At 39.3% G+C, this 23,170-nt stretch overlaps 1 protein-coding gene across 4 annotated transcripts in view; it reads left to right on the plus strand.

The window, feature by feature from the left end:
* Positions 1–23,170, plus strand: part of acbd6.L (acyl-CoA binding domain containing 6 L homeolog) — a 99,035-nt gene that overhangs the window by 61,243 nt on the left and 14,622 nt on the right. For all 4 annotated transcript variants that reach the window (XM_041590518.1, XM_018258514.2, XM_018258513.2 and 1 more), the window contains exons 3-5: positions 7,091–7,176; positions 9,837–9,942; positions 12,149–12,238. In XM_041590518.1, the coding sequence (XP_041446452.1) occupies positions 7,091–7,176; positions 9,837–9,942; positions 12,149–12,238 (282 nt within the window). The remainder of the gene's footprint in view (positions 1–7,090; positions 7,177–9,836; positions 9,943–12,148; positions 12,239–23,170) is intronic.

The following is a 23,170-nucleotide window of genomic DNA, read 5'->3' on the forward strand; positions in this document are numbered from 1 at the left end:
CGTTCGCTGCTTCCCTCCCTACTTGCTGCCTGCCAGGAGAGTTTTATAGGATAAGGGACACTACTCTATATTCTGCCATGCCCAACCAGTGAATTTTACTGCAATTTTATTATACTGTAATTTATATAAATACAATAGTGTTGCAATATAAGAAAAAGCTTTAGATGGATTGCATTGGGATTATTGTACACATGTTTATTTTAACTAATAAGGTAGTTAATGCTTAACATTGTAGCTGATCACCCTTTAAAACATATATATAATGGGGGGCGTGGCTATGAGCTGAGCAAGGCAGACGTGTGTTAACGCTGCTCCATGCCCGTGCCTTAAAAAACCCTGTAATTTACCCTGAAGTCGGTGGATACATCCCCTACCTGAACCGCTTCCCACTCTTGGAGAAATTGACGGAGTACAATGAGGGGGAACAGAGCCCAGGGGAATAAAGATGGTGCCTTCTCCATGGCTAAAAATGGCGCCAATGCAAGGGCCATGAGCAGTGGGGGACGCAGCACGGGATCCCCCCCGAGCCAATGCGGGAGCCTCAGACCACCACAACACTGGCCCGACAGCAGCCCAGAAGCTCCTGCGGTATGACAGGGACCAGGGTGGGGACGAATCCGGCCATACCAGTCAGATAAATGAATCTCCGGGCAACACACCATATGACTCCCCAGTGCCCTCCCCACTCATTACCTCTGAAGGAGACCAAACGTTGCACGAAGCTCTCCCTGTTCAACCTACGCTCGCAGAGGTTATGCAGCTCATAACCAATAACCACCCAGTCATCATAAGTAAATTTGATGATCGAAAAACTGATGTAATGCTTCTAAAACATGATGTGCAAAAAATATTATTCGTAGTGGAGAGGGCACACCGCATTCCTAACCATCCCTCACCACCGAGGGCCCCGCCACGACCCTTTATTGCACAGGTCCTTAATTACAGAGACTGAGACAAAGCAACAGATAATGCACAAAAACGTTAGAGTCTCCATCTACCCGGATTTTTCTATGGAAGTACCCAAACAACGCTCAAAATTCACGGAGGCTAAAGTGAAGCTTCGACAACAAAATATGCCTTATGTGATTCCCGGCAAAGCTCAGAGTACAGGAGGGCGGTCAAGCTCATTTCTTTGAGAAGCCGGAAGAAGTCATCTCGTGGCTTGAGGCTAAAGACAGGAGATCACCAGCCCACTGATGCCAAAGGGGCACATCCAACAAAACCACTGTTCTACTCACGACGGAACATAAAAACTGTCCTAGGCACGGGACACAGCAAAGCAAGCTTTAATACCCTTTCAGACCACACCAGGGAAAAAGTCTGAGAACCAAGGCACTACTGTAAAGTCCGCTGGTTCACTCCCAAGTTTAACCTAGTTATGGTAATTTTTGTTTGGATCCAAGCCTGCAGAAATTGGGGACGGGCGGGTAGGGTGGTTAATTTTCAAAAGTTAGTCTGGCAGCAAGGCTGCCCTACTATATTCCTCCCTCATATTTTCTTCCCTTCTTCATTAAAAAGAAGGAGCCCATTTGATGACCGACCTGGGATATGTGACATAACCTTGGATTACAAACCTCTGAGATTTTACCTTCTGTCCTACATACACTACCAAGAAAATGGCTGAAGGTACACTCCTTTACTAGTAGGCCACTGCTGTCCCTCATAATGGATAAGGTACTTACTCTTCCATCAGCACCCCTTCTTTTTATGGGCGACTTTAATGCAGTTATGTCTGAAGGAATAGATAGATTACGCCCCAGTAATAAACCCAATCACACACTGACAAACTGGGTCTCCACCTACAATCTTAAAGATCTCTGGAGGGTAAAACATCCTGGGGAGAGGAGATATACATGCTATTCAGCGTCTTATAATACAATGTCTAGAATTGATCTAGCTTTGAGCACACCAGACCTTGAGACGCAAACTACTTCAATTGAAATATTGCCAGGTGGCATTTCAGATCACTCTCCCCTCCTTTTAAAAATAGACGTACACCCCTCCCTAGTCAATAAGGTATGGAGACTCAATAGTTTCTGGGTACGCCAAAACTCCATAGCAGACTCAGTAGAAAAAGAAATAGAAATGTATGTTGACATTAACAAAGGGACAGCATCACCCCAAATAGTGTGGGACTCCTTAAAAGCATATGCTAGAGGAGCCTATATACACAGATTAAGCAATAAAATGTTAAAATGCAAAAACAACAAGCCACAGCAGCAGAAAAGCTATTTTGTCAGAACCCTACCCCACAAACCAAGGCTAGTTGGCTTACAAGCCAAAATACTCTACAAGTCAAAAAGTCATTATTATTTAACAAAGCTAATGTTTTCGCAACAGGGGATAAAATGGCAAACTGTTGGCTTTGTTGTCTAGGGAAATCTCTCCTCTTACCAATATTCCAGTAGTCAAGGATAGCAAGGGTTCCACGTATACAGACCCTAAAGAAATAAATTCAGGCTTCACTCACTTTTATTCACAGTTGTATACTTCACGTGTGTCCCGCCCTAGGGAACAGATACAGGAATACCTTAATACTATTCCCCTCTCTAGACTAGAACCGACAGAGGTAGCCTTATTAGACGACAAAATATCGGAAGCAGAAGTGTGGGAGGCAGTCTCTAACTTGGCCCCAGGTAAAACCCCATGGGTGGATGGGCTTCAGACTGATTTCTATTCTAAGCATGAGAAACAACTGATACCTATCCTCACCTCCCTATTTAATGAAGTTCAGGGTGGAGAAACCTTACCCCATCTATGCATGAAGCACTCATAACACTCATTCTTAAGTCAGGGAAGGACCCACTTTATTGTGCCTCATATAGACCGATCTCACTGATAAATGTAGATCCTGGCCAAAATTCTTTCTCAAAGATTAAATCAAGTAATAACGAAATTAGTCTCTCCCGATCAAACAGGGTTTATACCACGTCGTACAACCGACATAAATATTCGCAGGCTATATATTAACATGACTACAAAGGAAATCGAGTCATAGTAGCGCTAGATAATGAGAAAGCGTTTGATTCTGTGGAATGGAGCTTTCTTTGGTCCACCATGGAATCCATGGGTATAGGCCCTAACTTTAGAAAATGGGTAGCAGCATTATACCAAAACCCAACAGCTCGCCTTAAAACCAACCATACCATCTCAGACTCTTTCCCACTTAGTAGAGGCACCATGCAAGGATGCCCTCTCTCCCCTTTGTTGTTTGCACTAGCCATGGAACCCCTAGCATCCCTTTTGAAACACTCAAGGGAGGTGAAGGGACTTAGGCTAGGATCAGTCACAGAAACAGTTTGAATGTATGCAGATGACACTATTTTATTTCTAGAAAACCCCTATGGAGCCTTAGATGCAGCCCTTACCGTGATTAACAACTACATGACATACTCAGGCCTGAAGATAAATTGGGCTACATCCCAATCTTTGCGATAGATCCATTCACTGTAGACGACCAAGCTTACCAAACTCCTTTACAATGGACATCCTCCTTTAAATATCTCGGTGTTCAAATTCATAGAGACCTGAGTAAATTCATGACACTCAACCGTGACCCACTATTAACCCCTGCTAGAATCTAAAACCAAATAATGGAATTCGCTTCCGTTAACTCTACTAGGCAGAATAAATCTCTTTAAGATTATCCTACTTCCTAAATGTACATACTTATTTCGCCAACCCCCTCTCACCCACCCTAGCAAATATTTCCATAGGCTAAAATCATTGCTTTCTACACACTACTGGGCCACCGCATCTCCCCGTACGTCTTTTACAAAACCCCATCGATAAGGGGTGGCTGGCGGCTCCTAACCTGTTTCACTACTATTTAATACCCGGCAGAAAGAGCTTACCTTCTAATTCAAGCAAAGAGACTTACTGGAAATTGAAACAACCCCAAAAAGGAAACAGTGGGTGGAAATGGTAAATGCCTCTGTTCCTATATATCAGCTTACATACTTGAGTATGCCCAAAAAAGTTTGATAAGGTGTGGTCTCTGTGGCTCTCTGAACATCTACCAGGCCTGCTACCCCAGGCTGACTCATGAGTGGATAATCCATCTCACCCCCCCTTTTTTTCCCAGGGTCAAGAAAGACAGTAGTGTAAATAGAGGGAAAATTGTTACTTTATTGTTAACAGTATTTCTCAACACATTTAACATTAAAACATAGAGACAGCCAAGCTGCTGGACATAAGTGATATATAGATATTGTATTAATGACAAGGTGTCACACAGGCGGAATGAAACAGCTGAGTTTGTATGCTGACTGTCATAGAAAACTGTGTTAATTTGCATCTGTATTTTTGTTTTTGGGACAGTTAAAACTCAATAAAAACAACTTTAAAAAAAATATATATATATAATAATTATTAAATTTTGTAATCTACTACATCTGCCATATCCAGCAGACTAGAAATATACATGGATGTTCATAGAGCATCCAGGTAAATTTATTTTTTTTCATCTTCCTTTTTGTTACACACAATTTGTTTCTAAGCCTAACAGGAATACTTAGTGTATAATTATTTGTTTCAAACAGAAAGTTGTAGGCTACTTTCAATGGGGTTACGAATTTGCAATATGTTTTGTCACTAGACTCCAGCAGAGAACAAAGTATAGGTAACAGGGGTTCCTGTCAGGAAAGATAGAGAATAATGTCACATTGTTTTTCATTATTAGTGCTCAATAACAATATGTAATATTACCTACAGTGTGTAAACTGTGTATTAAGTTTCAATGAGTACATTTTAGACTATACTAAACATTTGCAATGCATGTCTTTTCTTTTAATATTTTGCATTATTTGCTTTGGCTGTGCTAGCTTGACATTTACACTGTTACTGAGTTCACTTACCCTAGCAACCAGGTAAAAATATGTTTGAAGGACAGATTAGAATATTAACTAGATAGAACTTTATACTTAGGGTTGTAGGGAAGTGGAAAGTTATTTCAAAAATTGCTAATTGTAGTGCAGACAGTGCAAGAAGCTTTTTTTAGGTTCAACACAAGTTATTCCTTTGCCTCCTACATGCTGATGGATGCCTGTTGTACTATTTGGTTCCCATAGCCCAGGCCAAAAATATAATAAAGCATAAACAATACATACTGTGTTTTAAGCTGAAATGGAAACAAAACAATCAAATGATTCAAGCTTACTAAATCAGGAGAGGGCATGGAAGAAAATGCACTTGCCTCTCCTGTGTTTTAGGTGGGGCAGGACTGTGTAGTTACCCTCTCCTACACTAAAAGAGAAGAGTTCCCATTTAAAAACACTGAAATTCTCCTTTTGAAGGTAACTGGTTAGCTTTTTGCTGACCCTGTTAAAGTGCTAACTGAAGACAATTTTTTTTACCTTGCCTTACGGCAGAAGCTCTGCCATAGGAGTTTTATGAGAATAAAGCAATATTAAATTTTCTGACTACATACTTAACAACATTACTGGTTCCTATAGAAAGTGTTTTGTGGCAATGTGCCCTATCTGCAGGTACTGTATATACAGTATGTAAGACCATACCTTCTCCTATGCCTTAGCTGCCTTTGTGTTCAAGAACACTGGTAAACTAAATGATCAGTAAGCAAAATAATTTCTGTGTTAGATTCCATCTAACTGAAGCATTTTATGGCCTGTTATTAATTTATCTCTGCATTTTAATTTATTGCCTTGTCATTCTGCTGCAGATGACACTTGAAATATAGTATTAGCTGTCACTTGGAATTCATGTGTGTTTCTGTGCAAGACTTTTTTTTCCTACTTAAAGGGGTTATTCACCTTTGAGTTAACTTTTAGTATAAGGCAGAGATTGATATTCTGAGACAATTTGCAATTGGTTTTAATTTTTTATTATTTGTGGTATTTGAGTTATTTAAATCTTTATTTGGCAGCTCTCCATTTTGCAGTTTTAGCTATCTGGTTGTTAGATTCCAAACTACCCTTGCAAGCATGCACTGATTTCAATTAGAGACTGGAATATGAATAGGAGAGGGCCTTAATAGAAAGATGAGTGATAAAAAGTAGCACAAACAATACATTTGTAGCTTTACAGAGACTTCGCTTTTTAGATGGAGTCAGAGACCCCCATTTGAGAGCTGGAAAGAGTCCGAAAAAGAAGGCAAATAATTCCAAAACTATAATTAAGAAAAAATGAAGGCTATTTGAACATTGTTTAGAATTAACCATTCTATAAAATACTAAACATTAACTGAAAGTTGAACCACCTCTTTAAAGCAGAACTACAGCACAAAAAAAAAAACTAGTCCAGAAATGCCTAATATTTTAGATTTTTCCACAGCCCTTCACTTAGCAGTGTAGATTTGTGCTTCCAAAGATACCCCTAGTCTTTTTTTTCTCATGATCTGTTTATTTTGTCCATTACCTGGGCTTAAGGACTGGCTCATGTTATGCAGTATGCATACAATATAAAGAAAATTCAGATTCACATCACATGGCAGCATAGAAACCAGTGCATTCTGAATCTGAATTCATAAGTAAACATCAGCTTCTATGACAGATAGATATAAATTTACTTTTCTGCTGCTTTCCATTGGCCCCTAACTTAGTTTCTTAGCACACATATGCTGTGTTACTGACACTCAAAAGATATAACCGCATAACAGCGGTGACTATCTCATTTTAACACTGCAGTTCTGCTAGTTTGTAATGGTGGGGACATCCGTTGATATTGTATAGTGGAAGGTTAAGAGGCAGTTTAGCTGTGCAGGTTTATTTCTGCTCCCTATTTGACTGGTACCTGTGTCTGTCCTCATAAGAAGATAGGCAGGCTGGCATTTGCAGCAGACACTAACAAGCCTCTTAGACCTAGTTGTGGTAAGTCCTGTCACTTCAATTAGTGTCAGCGAGATTGCTAAGCAGCAGCCAATGGGTGTCTGGCTTTCTATTTACTATATCAAACCATGCTGCAATACTGAGTTTCGATACTGATGCATGGCTGAAATGGCAAGTCGAGTCAGTACTTCACTATTTATTCCTGAAAATTTCTTCCACACAGCAATTTTTATTGGTTGAACTGTAGTAATATTCTTAGGTCTATATACATGCTTTGGTTGATTTTGTGACTTATTTGATTGCAGGCACTGGAGGAACCTTACAAAGAACCCAAAACAACTTTTGGTGGTCCAGTGGTCAGTTGCCTTTACAAAGTCCAAGAAACACTCAGGTAATGGTAGAGCTATTTTCCAAGGCATGTTTATCTGTGATATATTTTCTGCATTTTGGCACTTAGTATTATTATTATCCCATAGCGTTAACATTTCATTTGACTGTGTGTGAATTCTAGCTTCATGTCACAAGTCTTGCACATTTCACTACATTTCTGCTCTCCCTTTGCTTTGTCCCATGAGGCATTGCTATAATCTATCAGAATTGAATTAATCCTTCTCACATGGGGAGCCATCTGTCCTCTCCTCTCTGATAAGGCCCAACTAGTTCCACCAAGGATGATTGATGGGCTCTGCCATTGATTACTTACTCTGCCAGATAAATGGACTGCCTTGGCATGAAGTATCACAGGTCAATTTGTGTGGTCAGGCTGGCCTACAGCTTTTAAAGCAATGTGCACAATCTAGAATACTCTGTAGTACATTGCCAGGGGATTTTACACTTATTGAGTTGTAGATTTAACAGTTGCTGCCATGTAGCAAATAAGGCTTTAGGGTCAAGCAGTATAAATCAGTGTCCAAACAATTCTGATGTTTTAAATGAATATTGATGAGAAAATTCAGAACATTGATATTATATATGAAGGAACATGCTCATGTTTGTATTAAAAGCATACTTTTTCTACTTTTTTCTTAGACGTATGTTATTGTTTGAACCTGTGTTTAATCACCATTGCTCAGCAGGAGTCAGTCTTTATGTAAGAAAATAGAGGCCCTGGGGTCAGGTGTACTTTAAGCACTTTTGTCCAGGTCATTTTCTCTGCTCTGTAGCTTGTCCAAAAAAGAATTTAAAAAAATGAATTAAGGAGAGGGAAAGAGAGCAGAAATAAAAATTACAAGTAGAAATCCTCCAGGGGCATATATAATAGGTGCAGATATTCGTTGAAATTGCCCTATGTATAAAATGCAAGGGGTCAATTTGTCCATAAATTTGGGCATTGAATCTTCTAGGTTTCAGCCATTGTGAAGTGAGAGTCCATTTATTTGCTGAGATTTGTCTGTAAAGAATCTTATTAGGTTTGTTCTGGTCTTTAATTGGTATGTTAAGAATCGGATTAGGTGGTCGATTTGAAACTAGTCCATCTAAGCTGCAAGAGTGGATCTCCACTCTGGTAACACATTATGTAACCATAGGACCTTATGTGCATAAATGCTAATAGGCCAGACGAATCTGATCCGCAGGCCAATAATCTGCTCTTCTGCTGCTATCCCTCTGCTGCTGTGCCTGCACTCTGAAACATTACCTCCCATCTGGTGCAGGCAAACACAGCAGATTTCAGCACCAATGTACACGATTTTTTTTATTTTTCGCCAAAATCTGGGCGGAGGCAATATTTCCAGGTACCAGCACGTTGGGCAAAAGGGCAGCAGCAGAGGAGCAGATTCTTGGCCTGCATTTTACTGCAGGCCAAGATCAGACTTGTCTGGCCTTAGTCTTGTAGGTTAGAGCACAGTTTCTCAGTTGTCTAGAGATCCAGGATTTGATCCCCAATTTTGAGAAGAATAGTTAATGGCCAATGAATTTAAAGGGACACTAGCATTTGAAGTTGGTTTGTGTACCTGTGTCTGAAACAGTGCATTGCTTTAAGTGTAGAGCAAAGAAACATAGTTTTGGATACAACTGATTTATATTATTTTTCAAGTGATACTTTTGTATCAGATTAGTAATCAGATTAGTAATCATCACTAACCTTATCTCAACACTTTTATATAACATTGACAATAGCACTTGAATGGCACTGTGTACAGATGTAGGATTTAGGATGCCTTAATGGACTAATTGGCAAAATAATTCTTCTCAAATAGCCATGATTCCATTTTTTTCCTTCAGTAAAGCAGCAAATCCACATGCATTTTGTATTTAAGGTATCCTGCTTTTTAATGATAGTACTAGATATGATTAGAATGGTCCAGTAGTATAAAATTGTGGAGAACTAACTTGCTGTTTGCTGGAAGTACTGAGTAAACCTTCTTTACTAGCTTACATGTGCAGGCTAAGATGGTTTCACACTCTCCCCAAGAAAATGTTTCCTTCAGCTCCTGCAATGTGTTCAGTACTGGGTTCACACAGCCATGGAACAGCTCAGCTGGTGTGAATAATTGAATGAAGTGTGGTATGTTTTTGCTGCACACCTCGGGGACTGCCACCCTCCATTTGCCTGCAGACCCCCATTCTTATGAAAATTATCACTTTCGCACCATTGCCTAATAACACTAAGCAATTAAAAGCTTGATGTGCAACGGAGGGCTGCGGACGCTGCTCTTAATGAGCTTTTGCTGCACTTGGCCCTTGAGAGACGCTGAGCAATAGCTGATTGAAAACTGGAAATAATTACAGGTAATGTGCCTCTTTCTCTCAGAGGGATGAAGAGAAAGTTGTGTGAGGACCTTTACACTTATTTTTGCATCTTTTTCTGCTTCCTCTTCTGCTCTGTCTAATATATATTCCAGTCAAACTCTCATATGTTAAGGATTCACGATCATATTTGTACACACACAGCAAGTGGTACTCCAGTCTGAGGTAACACTAAGTAATTGAGCTAAATATAGTGTTTGGTAACCCAGATATTTTTAGAAAGGAAACCCCAAATTGGTTTCATACATTTAATACCTTCCAATGCATGTAGAAATGTTATAATGTAAAATTTCTTCCAAACAGGGAAGAAGATAAAGATATATTCGACTACTGTAGAGAGAATAACATCTCACGTGTATCACATGCATTGTCTACAGGAATCATGGATGTGAATATAGCAGATGATGAGGTATCACAATTTCACTTCCAATTTTGTTAATGGTTAGTCTTCAGGTGGTCAAGCATTTTTACTTCTGTATATGTACTCCATGGGTTTGATTTAGGAACATTTATACTAAATTGCACAAGTGCAGTTGCAAGTAGCAACCAGTTAGCAAATAGTTTTGCCCTGTCTACTACAAGTTCGAAAATAAGAGGAAATACCGAATTGGTTGCTATTAGCAACTGCTAATAAATAAATCAGCAACAGTGTTCATTATTGAATATTGTGTTTTATTCATCAGTAACAATAATAACCCATGTTTCATAAGTGTATGATTGAAGGAATGATTTGACAATCCTCAGACCTATTGAAAAGCATGAGAGGCACACAAGCTGCAAAGAACACTTCAGCTTTGACATCCCCTGCTACAAGGATTATGTTATGTTTTGGGTAGCCAAGGATGAGGCGAGTATAACAGTGCTTTATTAGCAGGCTCATGCAAGCATTACACAACAGTAACTTTTACTTTCACTTTTAAGCTGTCAGGAAGTATGCACAGTATAAATCTGGGCACAGTGACATCTACAGGCCATGTTGTAGCTCCCACCCCTCCCAGCTATAGTCAGGTGATCCCACTGGTGTCTAATAAAAGGGCAGCCAAGTATGGAGGTTTACTTTGAAAGCAGCAAGTAAGTTGCAGGTAAAACCTAGTCCCTTTGTAAAATGTATAATGAAGCAATAGAATTCTTAATGAATCAGATAAAATTGAGCATAGGACTGGCCAGATATGGGATGACTTTGACGTAGTTGGCCAGCTTAAATATATTGCAATATATGGACAAACAATCCCTGTTTTGTTTAAAGGGTAAGGCATTTTTTAGTAGCAGTATGCACAAAATGTCGCTGTCTTAAATATATTGATAATGGGTTGAGTGCAGAGGACTCTTGTATTTGACTATCTACAGGCCATTTGTATAAACACCACAGATTAGTGCAATAAGGGTCTCAAAATTATGCCTGTTAGCATTTTATTAAAGAGAGACTTTACTGCAGCCTGTACTAAGCATTAAATCCAGTGCAAGGGGAAACATTCAGGGCACAACACAGCCCAGTACTTACTGCTTACAATCGGTAGGTGTCATGCTGGCAATGCTGTATATATTTTCATGTCTGGAGAACAAAAACCTGTGTCTGTGGCATTACACTGAAACATGGCTTTAGTAATTTTTTTAGAGAAGTATCCATGTGCATTAGATAAAGTGGAGTAGTGTCACAAATTGACAACGGAACGCCAAAATGCAGACGTGGCATGTCTGGTGACATCACCTGGTCACGTTAAGGCACTGTGAGTGGGAGGTGCCGGAAGGAAGCGAGTAGTGTGGGGCAGCCAGCACGCTGGGGAGACAAGTTTATGAGTGCGGTGGGGAGGGCGCATCTGGCTCCTAATTGCACCGGGAACTCACGTTTCATTCACAACTTCTCGTGGAAACTAGCCGAACACACTATTTAATGAACTGCAGCCGCATCTCAGAGAACTCTAGGAACCAGCGCCACCCTCCCTGGCTTCCCAGCTCCCACTAGGATACACCGACATGCTGTCCCCGAGGCCTCCCCTCTTACTAGGCAGGTAGTTTGTGCTTTGGCGGGTCCTTTCCTCCTCTGCGCCCTGTCAGTGCTGCTGCCACTGTGCCCTCCTAAGTTCTCACAGTCTGGAGCAGCACTGATGGATGGGGTTACAGCAGTGGGCCCCAACCAGTAGCTCGCAAGCAACATGTTGCTCACCGACCCCTTGGATGTTGCTCCCAGTGGCCTCAAAGCAGGTGCTTATTTTTGAATTCCCAGCTTGAAGGCAAGTTTTGGTTGCATAAAAACCAGGTGTTCTGCCAAATAGAGCCTCCTGTAGGCTACCAGTCCATGAAGGGGCTACCAATAGCCAACAACAGCCCTTAATTGACATCCCCATGGAATTTGTCATGCTTGTGTTGCTCTCCAACTCTTTTTTACATTCATTGGGGACCCCTGGGTTACAGGCTGTGCCTGCAGGCAGCTAGGGGCAAGTTTTTTTGGCAACTGAATTTCTCAGGTGGGGGGGCAACTGGCCCCTTCTGTGGACGCCCATGTGCACTGCATTCATGGTTCTATATAAAAATATGTAATATAATTAAATACAAGCCAGTTTATAAAAATATTTTCATAATTAATAGAGGTGGGTATATTTTTCTTCCAAATCTAGGGCCGAAGCCTTTTGCACTGGGCCTGTGACCGTGGACACACTCAGCTGGTATCTGTTGTTCTGTTTCATAATGCTCATATAAACATTCAGGTAAGAATAATCTTTTTTTTTATAAACACCCTAATTCTATTTGTTTATGCACTTTGAATGTGCATCCATTTATAAATGATAGAGATTACTTAAAATTCAATGTACTACTAAATAATAAGTATACATAAGAAATAAGGTTTCAAGGACAACACGATCTATGCCCCTTTAAACAAACCTGGCAACGTTCTGAGTCCTGTTGTGTTGAGCATGCCTTGGTCTTGTTGGCAGTGGAGCTGAATACACACATAATATGTGAATAACATTGATAATAAAGAAGCATTCAGGTTCAGGTAAGAAGAGGCAGATAAAAAACAATGTAGGTCTCTGTAAAAATATATTGCTCAAAACATACTATTTTTCATATTATAATTAAAATATACTTCTTTTAGTACTATGTGCCATTAGGTACTAAGGGCTGACCCCTGGGATCGTATGATGCACACAAACCAAGAACACACATACATTTTAAGTTACAGATTACATTAATGGACAGAGGTCTTTTATTCCCACACTGCTTCCTGTTACAGTTAAAGCTGCATTATTTCTGGACAGGTGATCTTTGAGGCAGCACAGAGAATATCATAAAAAAGTAGCACAAGGTAAAACATATTAAACGGCAACATTTAGTGATATATATATATATATATATATATATATATATATATATATATCTCTCTCAAACGAAATTGCAGATGATACCCGCACTCCTTCACAACATCTCGTTTTGCCGGGTACTTGGTCAAAAGTGGTATATAAAATTGTAGAAAGGACCAGCACTCCGTTTTCCAAAGAATTCAGTAGTTTATTTTAATATCACAGTGTCTCTAAACGTTTCGGCCCACTTTGGGGCCTTTATCAAGGATAAAGGCCCCAAAGTGGGCCGAAACGTTGGAGACACTGTGATATTAAAATAAACTAATAATTCTTTGGAAAACGGAGTGCTGGTCCTTTCTACAATTTTTTATATATTTCACAACTCCAATCTATTCTAAAGGCGGCCGCTAGACTCATTCATCTAGCTCGCCGCTCAACATCAGCTGCTCCCATATGTATGTCCCTTCACTGGCTCCCAATCTCTTCTAGAATCAAATTGAAATTACTTACACTCACATTCAAGGCCCTTAATAATGAAACCCCTCCCTATATTTCATCTCTAATCTCCAAATACACTCCTTCACGAAACCTACGCTTCTGATCTTCGCCTCACTTCTCCTCTGGTCACTTCTGCCCATTCTCGTCTACAAGACTTCTCTCGGGCTTCTGCTTTTCTCTGGAACTCTCTGCCACAAGCTGTCAGACTTTCTCCTTCCTTCCAAACTTTCAAGCGCGCCTTAAAGACCCATCTGTTTAAAGAGGCCTATTCAATGTACCTTAATTAATCATTGCTGTATCAAAAATGGCAAAGTGTTTATATAATCCTAATGTCTCAATTGTACCCTAACCTTTTAGTTTGTAAATCCTATTGTACTCTGTAATCCTTGTCTGTTATCCACCATTTATTCCCTGTTTGCTATATCTGCAGTAAAGCACTGCGTATCTTGACAGCGCTATATAAATAAATGATGATGATGATGATATATATAGATATATATATATATATATTTATTTATTTATTCCATTTTGGCGGGATTATTTAATGGGCCACTTAAAATGATATAAATATATCTGTTGGTTAAGGGTCAGTCCACACAAGCAGATTTGGGGAGATTTAGTTGCCTGTTGACTAATCGCCTCTTCTTCTGGGCGACAATCCTCCCCGAACTGCCTTTGTGTGTCTTCCCGTCCGCTATAATGAAAAGTCGTCTGCGCTAAAGCAGATGCGGCGCTCCGTTTTCTAAAGTCGCCCAAAGTTGCCTCACGAGGAAACTTTGTGCGACTTCGGAAAACGAAGCGCCGCATGCAATTCCGTAGTAGTGGTAGAACACACCTATCAGAAGGGAGGTACAGTGGGGTAGAGATGGCTCGACCTTAAGATGCATTGAGCTGCAGCTGCTAAGGAATTATACAGAAGATATGTATATGTAAAAGTGTTCATGGAGCTTCATTTTATTTTTAACTTTAAACCTACATACACTGCATACTTTTATGGGTTAAAAACCCTCATCAATCAGTGTTGCACTCAATATAAAATTAGAGGTACATCCCTCAGAATCACAGGCAGTTATTTAAAGCAGTCATTCTATTCTTATGTTGAACCTTTTCCCGACTGAAGCTCTGCAGAGCAATGCAATATGTCTAATGTCAATTATGAAAAATATATGCTATAACTTGAGTACAATGTAATGCTTAAAGGTTTCAGGGAAATGTAAAGTTTATATGTGACCTCTGTGATAATAAACATCATGGAAAGGCCTGTAGGGGACCTCAAATATATGATGGCAGTATAGTGGAAGAAGGCTCTGTAAAAGGTAATGTGTTCCATAATGGAAGGAGATAGAAGGCAAAAGAGTTAATGGGGGTGGGGGATCAAAGCTTTCAGAGTAAAGACAATCCAGAGATAATAAATAGCAGAGTGAGTGTCTCCACAGGGAGAGATTCTCACAAACAACATTATTATTGAGCGCTCAATCCATTGCCAAATCCATCTCATTACTGACAACAACCTGCAGTCTAGATTTTCGGATTGCTCTGGGAAAAAATCCAGCAGTAAGACCTTGCAAAAGAGTAGGATCCTGTGTAGCCCAATATGCAGCTACCAAACTTCAAAACAGAGCTGAGCCGTGTTCTCCTATCATAATGCCAAAACAGCAATAGTTGAACTTTCTTTAATAATACTTTACCAGTCAGAGATGTTATAATTGTTGTTGCTGTTAATAGCCTTTTGTAGAAATGAATGGCAATGTTATGCTTTTAGAAATTGTATTTCATTTTTACAACTAACACTGCACACAAACCAATTTAACCTTACCCACAAATAACATGCATAATTGGGTGAAAATCTCTTCCCACCGAACATAAAGACAGAATCATCAGTAACATGAGTAAGTGCCCCAATAGGCAAGAAACACTTTAGAGCACATTTGTCCTAATAAATGACTTCTTCCTTTTAATTGACTTTTGTTTTTAATTTTATGGGAAATCTCACTACATACTTTAATTTTTCTGTTGCAGGCAAGCAAGCACGCACCCTTAGACTCAGGTGGACAGTAAGTCCCTCTTAAAGGGACATCAGAACATAAACTTTTTAATATCTATCATAACATTGTCTTTGAGTGCTTTTTATAATTTTGCCATAAAAGTATTTTCCTGATGCTTTTACATTACTTTTCTTAATCTCATGAGGGGGCTGCCATATTTGTGCAGCAGTTGTCCAGTAGCATTAGAAACTCAGGTTGACAGGTTAAGAAGGGACAGTCAGGTTGGCAAAACAGTCAGGTTTAGGAACTTCAAATAACAGTTACTTACAGAAGCATAACTATCATTGAAAAACAATCAACATGACCTATAGGTAACATTTAATGTAGATTAAATATTTTGTAAATATTTTTTAGTCTCACTATAACTTTAATTCTACTTCACAATTGAATTTTTGAACATACATGGTGTGGTACCCCCACTCTATCTTTTGATGTGCTCTATTTTGCTCTCAGAATCATCAGTAACCCTATGAACATCATTATTATTTTTATTCTCTTACAACCTTGTTAAATGTAGCAAAGTCAAAGGAGCCACTGTAGAGAGAAAGTGTAGCAGCAACTTGTTCCAATTATCCTGTGTAGGGGTCAATATCTGACATCTTCAACTTTCAACACAGGCACACATTTTCAGATTATCTTGAGGCAAGCATTTCTTTTCCAGACAATATCTGATAGTCACACTGGTCAATGTGTAACCTCTTCTATATGCAATTATACAATAATATTATTATAAAGAATACAATTTAGAACCACGGGGGATGAGGATCTAGATTAATTTTCAGCAGTCACAGGTCTCGGATGTTCACTTCCTCAAAATTATAGACACAGAATTATACAACTGTTCATCCAAGTCTACACAAAATTAATCCTGCAGTATCCCCAGTGTGTCAAAAAGTATTGAGGAGAGAAACATCTGCATTCTTTTGGATCTTGTATTTAATTACAGTCTTACCAACTTCAAATCTGTAGAAACAAGTATATGAAAATATGACAATGCATTGCATTCTAAGCCATTAAATAGGGGGGAGCTATACTGCATAAAATAAAAGTATAAAAATAAAGATGAAGCAAAATTCAGTCTGGGGAAAAATAACTAAAGGAAAAGTAGAAAAATCCACACTAATACATAGAATTAAACAGTATTCACAAACAATGGGCTCTTCATACTGTTCCTACATCTACCACACTAAAAGAGAGACTTCTATCATATTTTAGGATTCTGTATTATTTGTTTTTAACAGTGTAAATAAAAAGAGGAAAGTACCGGGGCATGAATGGGGTAGGAATGGTACTGTGCTACTGTTAGAAGGTTCTCATTATGAGAAAATCCCATGCAAGTTGGCATCTGTATAGAGCGAAGTAAATATGTCATATTGGTCAAGTAAATTGATATTGGCAAAAACTGAAGGATGCCACAGTCCAGCTATTAGTCAGGATCCTAACCCCCCCCACCCAGGGAACTGTCCAGAAAGAGTTCCTGGGAACTGTAATGAGTGCAGGCAGAGTGAGCTACGAGGTCAGCGCTCTGGCTGTATTGGATTCAGATTCATAAGTTAATTGAGGGCAGAATCTCCCCCTCCTTAATGCTCTCACCACAGATCAATAACCATAAATATCTCTCAAGGGAGGCCTGTCCACCTCCCATCTGTACATATGAAGCAAACAACTAGCCAGAGCTACTGTACAGGTGAGAGCAATCTTTATGGACAGTCTTTTGTTGGACAGCTCCTTTGGCTGCAGTACTGTAATACATGCAACCCACGGTTAATTGTGGCCTACCACAGACACTCCCTTCATACTTTATAGAAATTCATTTCTTTACTATTTACTTATGTCCATGTGCACTTTTTTATTGGAGTTTGCTACATTTAGCATTTGGCAGTGAAACCTTTTAGCATTTAAGAAGTGGAAACTGCATTAAAAACCTTCTTAAAAGCTTGGGGGAGCTGTGTGATTTGGGAAGAATGAAGGACAACCTGGGATTAGTGTGCTGAGGCATGTTTCAGATCCCTCCCTGATTGGCAAGGTTACTGCTGAGAGACTGCAGCTTTCCCTGCTGATTTGATTAGACCTCCAGCCTTATCCCCTCTCCCCCTCCTACCAGAACCTCCTGATCCTTTTAGCACAGACCCTCACTCCAATAAGCAATGCAGCTTCTTACATTCTCCTCTTTTCAAACTCAATCCTGACATCTCACCAGGCAGATTAGGAAACTCTGAGAAAGGATTAGTGGGTGATAGCAAAACATGCACTGTGACACTCCCAATGAGACACTTAAAGCTCTTGATTTTTGGGTCTTTCTTCTGTGTTTACACATCCCAAGAGAAACAGCCTTACCGGCAGTTTTAAAATGCTCCTTTCTGTAACAGCATAGAACCCTCTATTCACACAACAAAAAAATGTGTCTTAAATCCCTTTTTTGTTGTTGTTCAAGTGCCAATTAGGGTAAAAATTTGAGTTGGATTAATATTGTCATAAGAAGCACACTTTGTATTAAACACACAAACCACATTTAGGGGCAAATTCATCAAGGGTCGAATATCGAGGGTTAATTAACCCTCGATATTCGACTGGGAATGCAAATCCTTGCATTCTCATTGAGTCTCATAAGTATAATGCAAGGTCCATATTAGCAGCATTTACAGTATGGAGACTTTCTATTCAGTTGTATTCCCCCCAAAAACAGGAATCACATGAAGAATACCATATTCCTACTACAGTAAACTTGGGCATCAGCTAACTTGTCTTTGTTATAAATACAATGTGTGAGCATTAGCCAAGAAGATGTTCATGAGCAAAACTGGGGTTTCAAGGTGTAAATTACAGTATGTAGTAAATGTAGTGCTCTTTAAGGCTAATGCCACCAGGGACTGATTCTCTGCACTGCATCAGCACAGGTGCAGGCACAAATGGAGGATTTTGGTGCAAAAAGCTTACTTTTTCACCCAGGCCGATGCAGTGGTTCCAGGTTTAGGCAAGGAAGAAGGCTAATGCCAGCTTAGGGGCGGGTTTTCTGCCTGTGTTTTTGGCCAATCTGAGATTCATATCTGTGTGGCATTGGCATAAAAGCAAGAAACTTATATGTACATAAAAAATATAGCCTCTTAATTTTAGTAGCAAATCAGGTTTGTGTGTAAAGGTCACTAAGCAGAAAAACAAACAAAAAGAAAAATTACAAATACAGGTTATCTAAATAAAGGCTAGTCCACTTTTAAATGAACTTTGTGATGTGTTTTTTTTAGTTATTTAGATTTTTGTTTATCATCTCATATCATCATCAATTTGGTATTTCAACAGCTATATGGTTGCTAGGGTCTTTTTACCAGACAGTGGTTTAAACAAGAGACTGTAAGATGAATAGGGGTGGGACTGAATAGGAATAGAAAGAGTAATAAAAGTAATAAAAATAACATTGTAACAACACGGGACAACATTTTTTTTTAGCTGCTGGAGTCGCTGAAAGTTGGAAATAGGCAGAAGAGGAAGGAAAATAATTCAAAATCCAGCTCATATTTTAAGGATTATTTACATTGAAAAAATTAGCCATGTTGTGTTTATTTTGTTGTTCAGGGATATAAAAGATCCCATAGGCAAAGGGGGTGATACTGAGCAGTTTGTCAACTGAGCAGTTAGTAGCTTAATGAGCAGGGGCCATAGTACCCTAAATCACTTGTATAACAGTCAGCAATTGTCTCTTGTAAACTGGTGGTACCCTGACTGATGGGTTTCCTAGTAACAACTACTTGGCAAGCTAGTGCACCCATGCATGCGGGCAATTACCATACAGGTAAATGGGGCAGCAGTTTTGTCCTAAGTTGTGTGCTCCATTCATTCAACTAATATTTACTGTGGGGGCAAAACATTTGAAATCAATTGGTGTGGCATTGCCCTTGAAAAATAACTGAAGCCTAATAATGAAGTAGGGTAGAATATATTTTGGAATTCTGTAACAGCCCAACCCTTTAACATTAAAGAACTCTGCCTCTGGAGATACCCCCAGAAGCTGCCAATCTTATTTCTACTGATTCACAGCACATGTTCTATGCTGCTGTCGGTAACCTGAGCTTAGGGACCACCAATGCTGAATATATAAAATATAAATGTCACAATACAAGGCTGATTAGTAATTAATTCAGATACTCATTATAAGGTAGCTACAAGACAAGTGCAATTAGTATCAGAATTTAATAATCAGCCCTGTAGCATCAGCTAATATGACTAATATGCAAACTTAATTTTCTGCTTGATAATTTGCTTATGAACAGCTGCTCAAAGCACACTGAGCATGTGCGAGTCACTGACACTCCTAACAAAATCTAAGATGGGGATGTCCTGGTTTACAGCCTTGCATTGTTATAGAGAATGTTTAGGCTGGTTCATTAAATGCAATATTTCTAGCAATATTTGTTTTTAGAGTTTTACTTCTCGTTTAAGTATTATATAAATTGTTCTGTCTATGGATACATGGATACAGCTTGTTCTGTGTGTTGCAAATATGCAAGGTCTTGGTGTGTTTTATATTACAGTCATTGGTGACTGTAAAAGAACTGTCTTGGTTTATTCAAATATAAAGGGTATCACCAGATTTATTGTACACCTTCTGTGTGGTATGAGCTTTGTCACTTTAGGGTATGTACATACAGAAAGTTATTCACAAAGCCATAATCTGAGTGTGTTTTCTGCTGTTCAATAGACAGCAATGAAATAAAAATAGTGATTTTTCCTATTGTTAATCTTTATACACACAGCCAGCCAAATGTAGCTCTTGAACGCGGATAAAACCAGAAGTACAGAATGCTTTAAATGAGCCCCACTATTCTAAAACCTGTTTATTCTGACTCGAATTCCATTAATATAAAAGTCTGCATGATCTAGCCGCCTCTGAGAAATTTGGATTTATCGAGTACAGTAATACCGCCAGTGACATGTCTTTAAAGGACAGGAGAAAGCAAGCAGCCAGACATATAGCGACCTGTGGTATTCAGTGACTGTGACAGGCTTGCTGGGGGCCCAGCACTTAGTGTTCTGAAGGGAGGGGGAAGTAATGGAAGCGCTCTTGCAATGTCCCTATAATAGGATAAATACAATGCTTTACTTCAGGACGGTAAATGGGCACAATCCAATTTCCATGATTCCATCAGCAAAGGATGAGCACTCCCGGCTGCCACAGGATGAAAGTTATTCTCTGCTGACCCCTCGGCCTAATGTGAAGGTTTAAATGAATGCAGCGGATCTCCCAACGCTGCATATAATTTGGTCACTTCCCCCCCCCCCAAGAGCCCTGCATTTTGTTTGAATCCTTATGTCTCAGATCATGAGTCATACTGTAACCTATATACAGTACACACCTTTTCCCGGTGAGAGCATTTAACCTGTAGTATAATCTCCCAGCTAATATGCTGAGCTAATAGGCCTCCCTACCTTTCTCTAGGCTTTGTTAATCTCCTCTACACTGTGCCTTCCTCCTCCTCCCCCCATTTGCATTGCGCTTCTGATATGGCACAGCCGGTCCTGAGCTGCGATTGTACAGGCTTTATGCTACAGATTATACAAAGCAGATTAACCCTTATAAACCCCTTAGATTTTAATTATTTCTGTATGTATTAATAAAAGCTGCAGTCTGCTCTCTAAAAGTCCCTCATGTCTCTCTCCACACATCTATTTTCTGCCCCTTCTTTGTGTCCTGGATTCTAGTACTAGGGATTATTTGCCTGGTGTTTGGGCCTGGAAGTGATTCACTATGAATACATTGCCTCTGTGATACCTTTAAAATAATTTCTTTTTTAAAAGTTTTTATTTTAAATTTTCAACATACACAAGATGAATAGTAAAGGTAGAGAGAGAAGAAAATAGATAGTAGAAAGGAAAGTTGTAAGGGAAGGGGGAGGGGAGGTAAGGTACAGACTGTCTTATCCATTAGAATAGAATAATTTAAAATAATTTCTAATTCATGTAACAAAACTTCCAATATGTATATTCATATCACAATAGCAATAGTTAAAAAAAGTGTAACATCACCGATACCTATTTATATTCTCCATTTCCAATTTTTCACACACTCCTTGGATTATAATTTCTTACCTCAGACCTTGGCTATTGCTCCTTTTTGATGAAAAATGTGTCAGGCCTGGGTTATTTTCTAAATGCCATCCCTATCCTGTCCTAGTCTTTACTGTTGTCCCTGCCCTGTGCACATATGTGCACATATGTAGTATAGCTATATAGAGTTACTCTTTTTTACACAAAGTTCAGATTTCATTCTGTTGCATGAGCATGGTCCAGACCAGCCACAATGGATCCCTGGGAAAGGCAAGACAGCAACAGCATGGTGCTCATTAGATCTTGACCCCAGGCCAGCAATTTTTTTCAAAGAAGCAGAGAACTGGTCTGGCGTCTGAGGTAGGTGATTATAGTAACTGGGGTTACCTAAAAAAAGCTTTTATCCTTAAACACAAAAGAAACTCTATCATCTACAATTGGGCTATAAGTACAATCCCATTGCTTTGATGCTGCAGACAGGAACCAGCATTCCCACAGTAACTTTAAAAACACAAATTCCCAGAGCCGCAAGGATACTTAGGGAGAATGTCTTTCAGTACAGCAGCAGCAGGAATGCACGCAGGTACCTTTTGTAGTAACAAACTGAAAAACTAAGAAGTATAGAAGCCAATGCTACTTAAAGACAGTTGCCAGTGGCATAACTCCCAGGCAAGTAGGGGTATGAATGCAGGGAAACCTGCACCAATGTGTCCAGAATCCACTGAAGCTCGGTGATCCTTGCAGTGCTGCAGTTGTCGCAGCCGAAAGCTTATTGCCTGGGGGTGGTTTGATACACAGGTAGGACCTAATGCAGATGTTGATCCTTTGTTTATGCCTCTGACAGTTTCCTATCAATACATTTTCTACTAAAATAATAGATGTTTTAAATTAAAGTTCAGATAAATTATGCTTATATATTTGCCATTGTCTGAAAAAAAACAGAAGAATTAAGAATTAAAATATTTTATTGTATCTTTATGGCCAGCTATATGTCCATCCATTTTAATAGCACAAAACAGCCATTAATTCAGTGGTATTACAGTATAACCAGGAATGGGCGCTAAAATGCTTCTTGCTTAATTCTGTAGTGAAGCCACTTTTCCCCAGTATCAGTCATAGGATGAGCGTTTTCTATTTATTTGGATGGGCAAACTAAGAAGGTAGTAGTGATTGTCATGCACTTGCTTGCTGGCTGTTGAAGATGTGAATCTTAAATGAAGTAGTTTATAGGGGTCATTTAAGACCTACAAGCACAATTGCAGTCACCCAACTTTAGGAGCAGTTGTTGCCCAATTTGCTGCCATTCTTTAAAGCTCCTTTTATCTAAAGCTGCTCCTTTCACTTCTTCTAGTTTCATTCGCCACTGTCACTTCTGTCCCGCTTCTACCCTCAAAGGTGGCAGTAGCCCCAGGCTTTCTACAGCGGCCTGCATCAATTGGCGTAGCAAACTTGGACCAAAAGAGGACTAAAACAGGAATTGGAAAAAAAGTCACTAACAAGACACCATCATACATATGTGCTTAGGATTATGACTTATGATCACAATTTTTGTAGTTCAAGTAAAGTTTATTTAACACTTTAGCAGTACAGAGTAGCTTAATGGTAACGATAAAACACACAGTATTTCCCAATACGCAGATTGGTTATAATTCTACTAAACATTGTTCACATACAGTTAGGTCCATAAATATTTGGACAGAGACAACTTTTTTTTCTAATTTTGGTTCTGTACATTACCACAATGAATTTTAAATGA

This window comes from Xenopus laevis, chromosome 4L (genome assembly GCF_017654675.1).
Source record: "Xenopus laevis strain J_2021 chromosome 4L, Xenopus_laevis_v10.1, whole genome shotgun sequence".
Lineage (NCBI taxonomy): Eukaryota > Metazoa > Chordata > Amphibia > Anura > Pipidae > Xenopus > Xenopus laevis.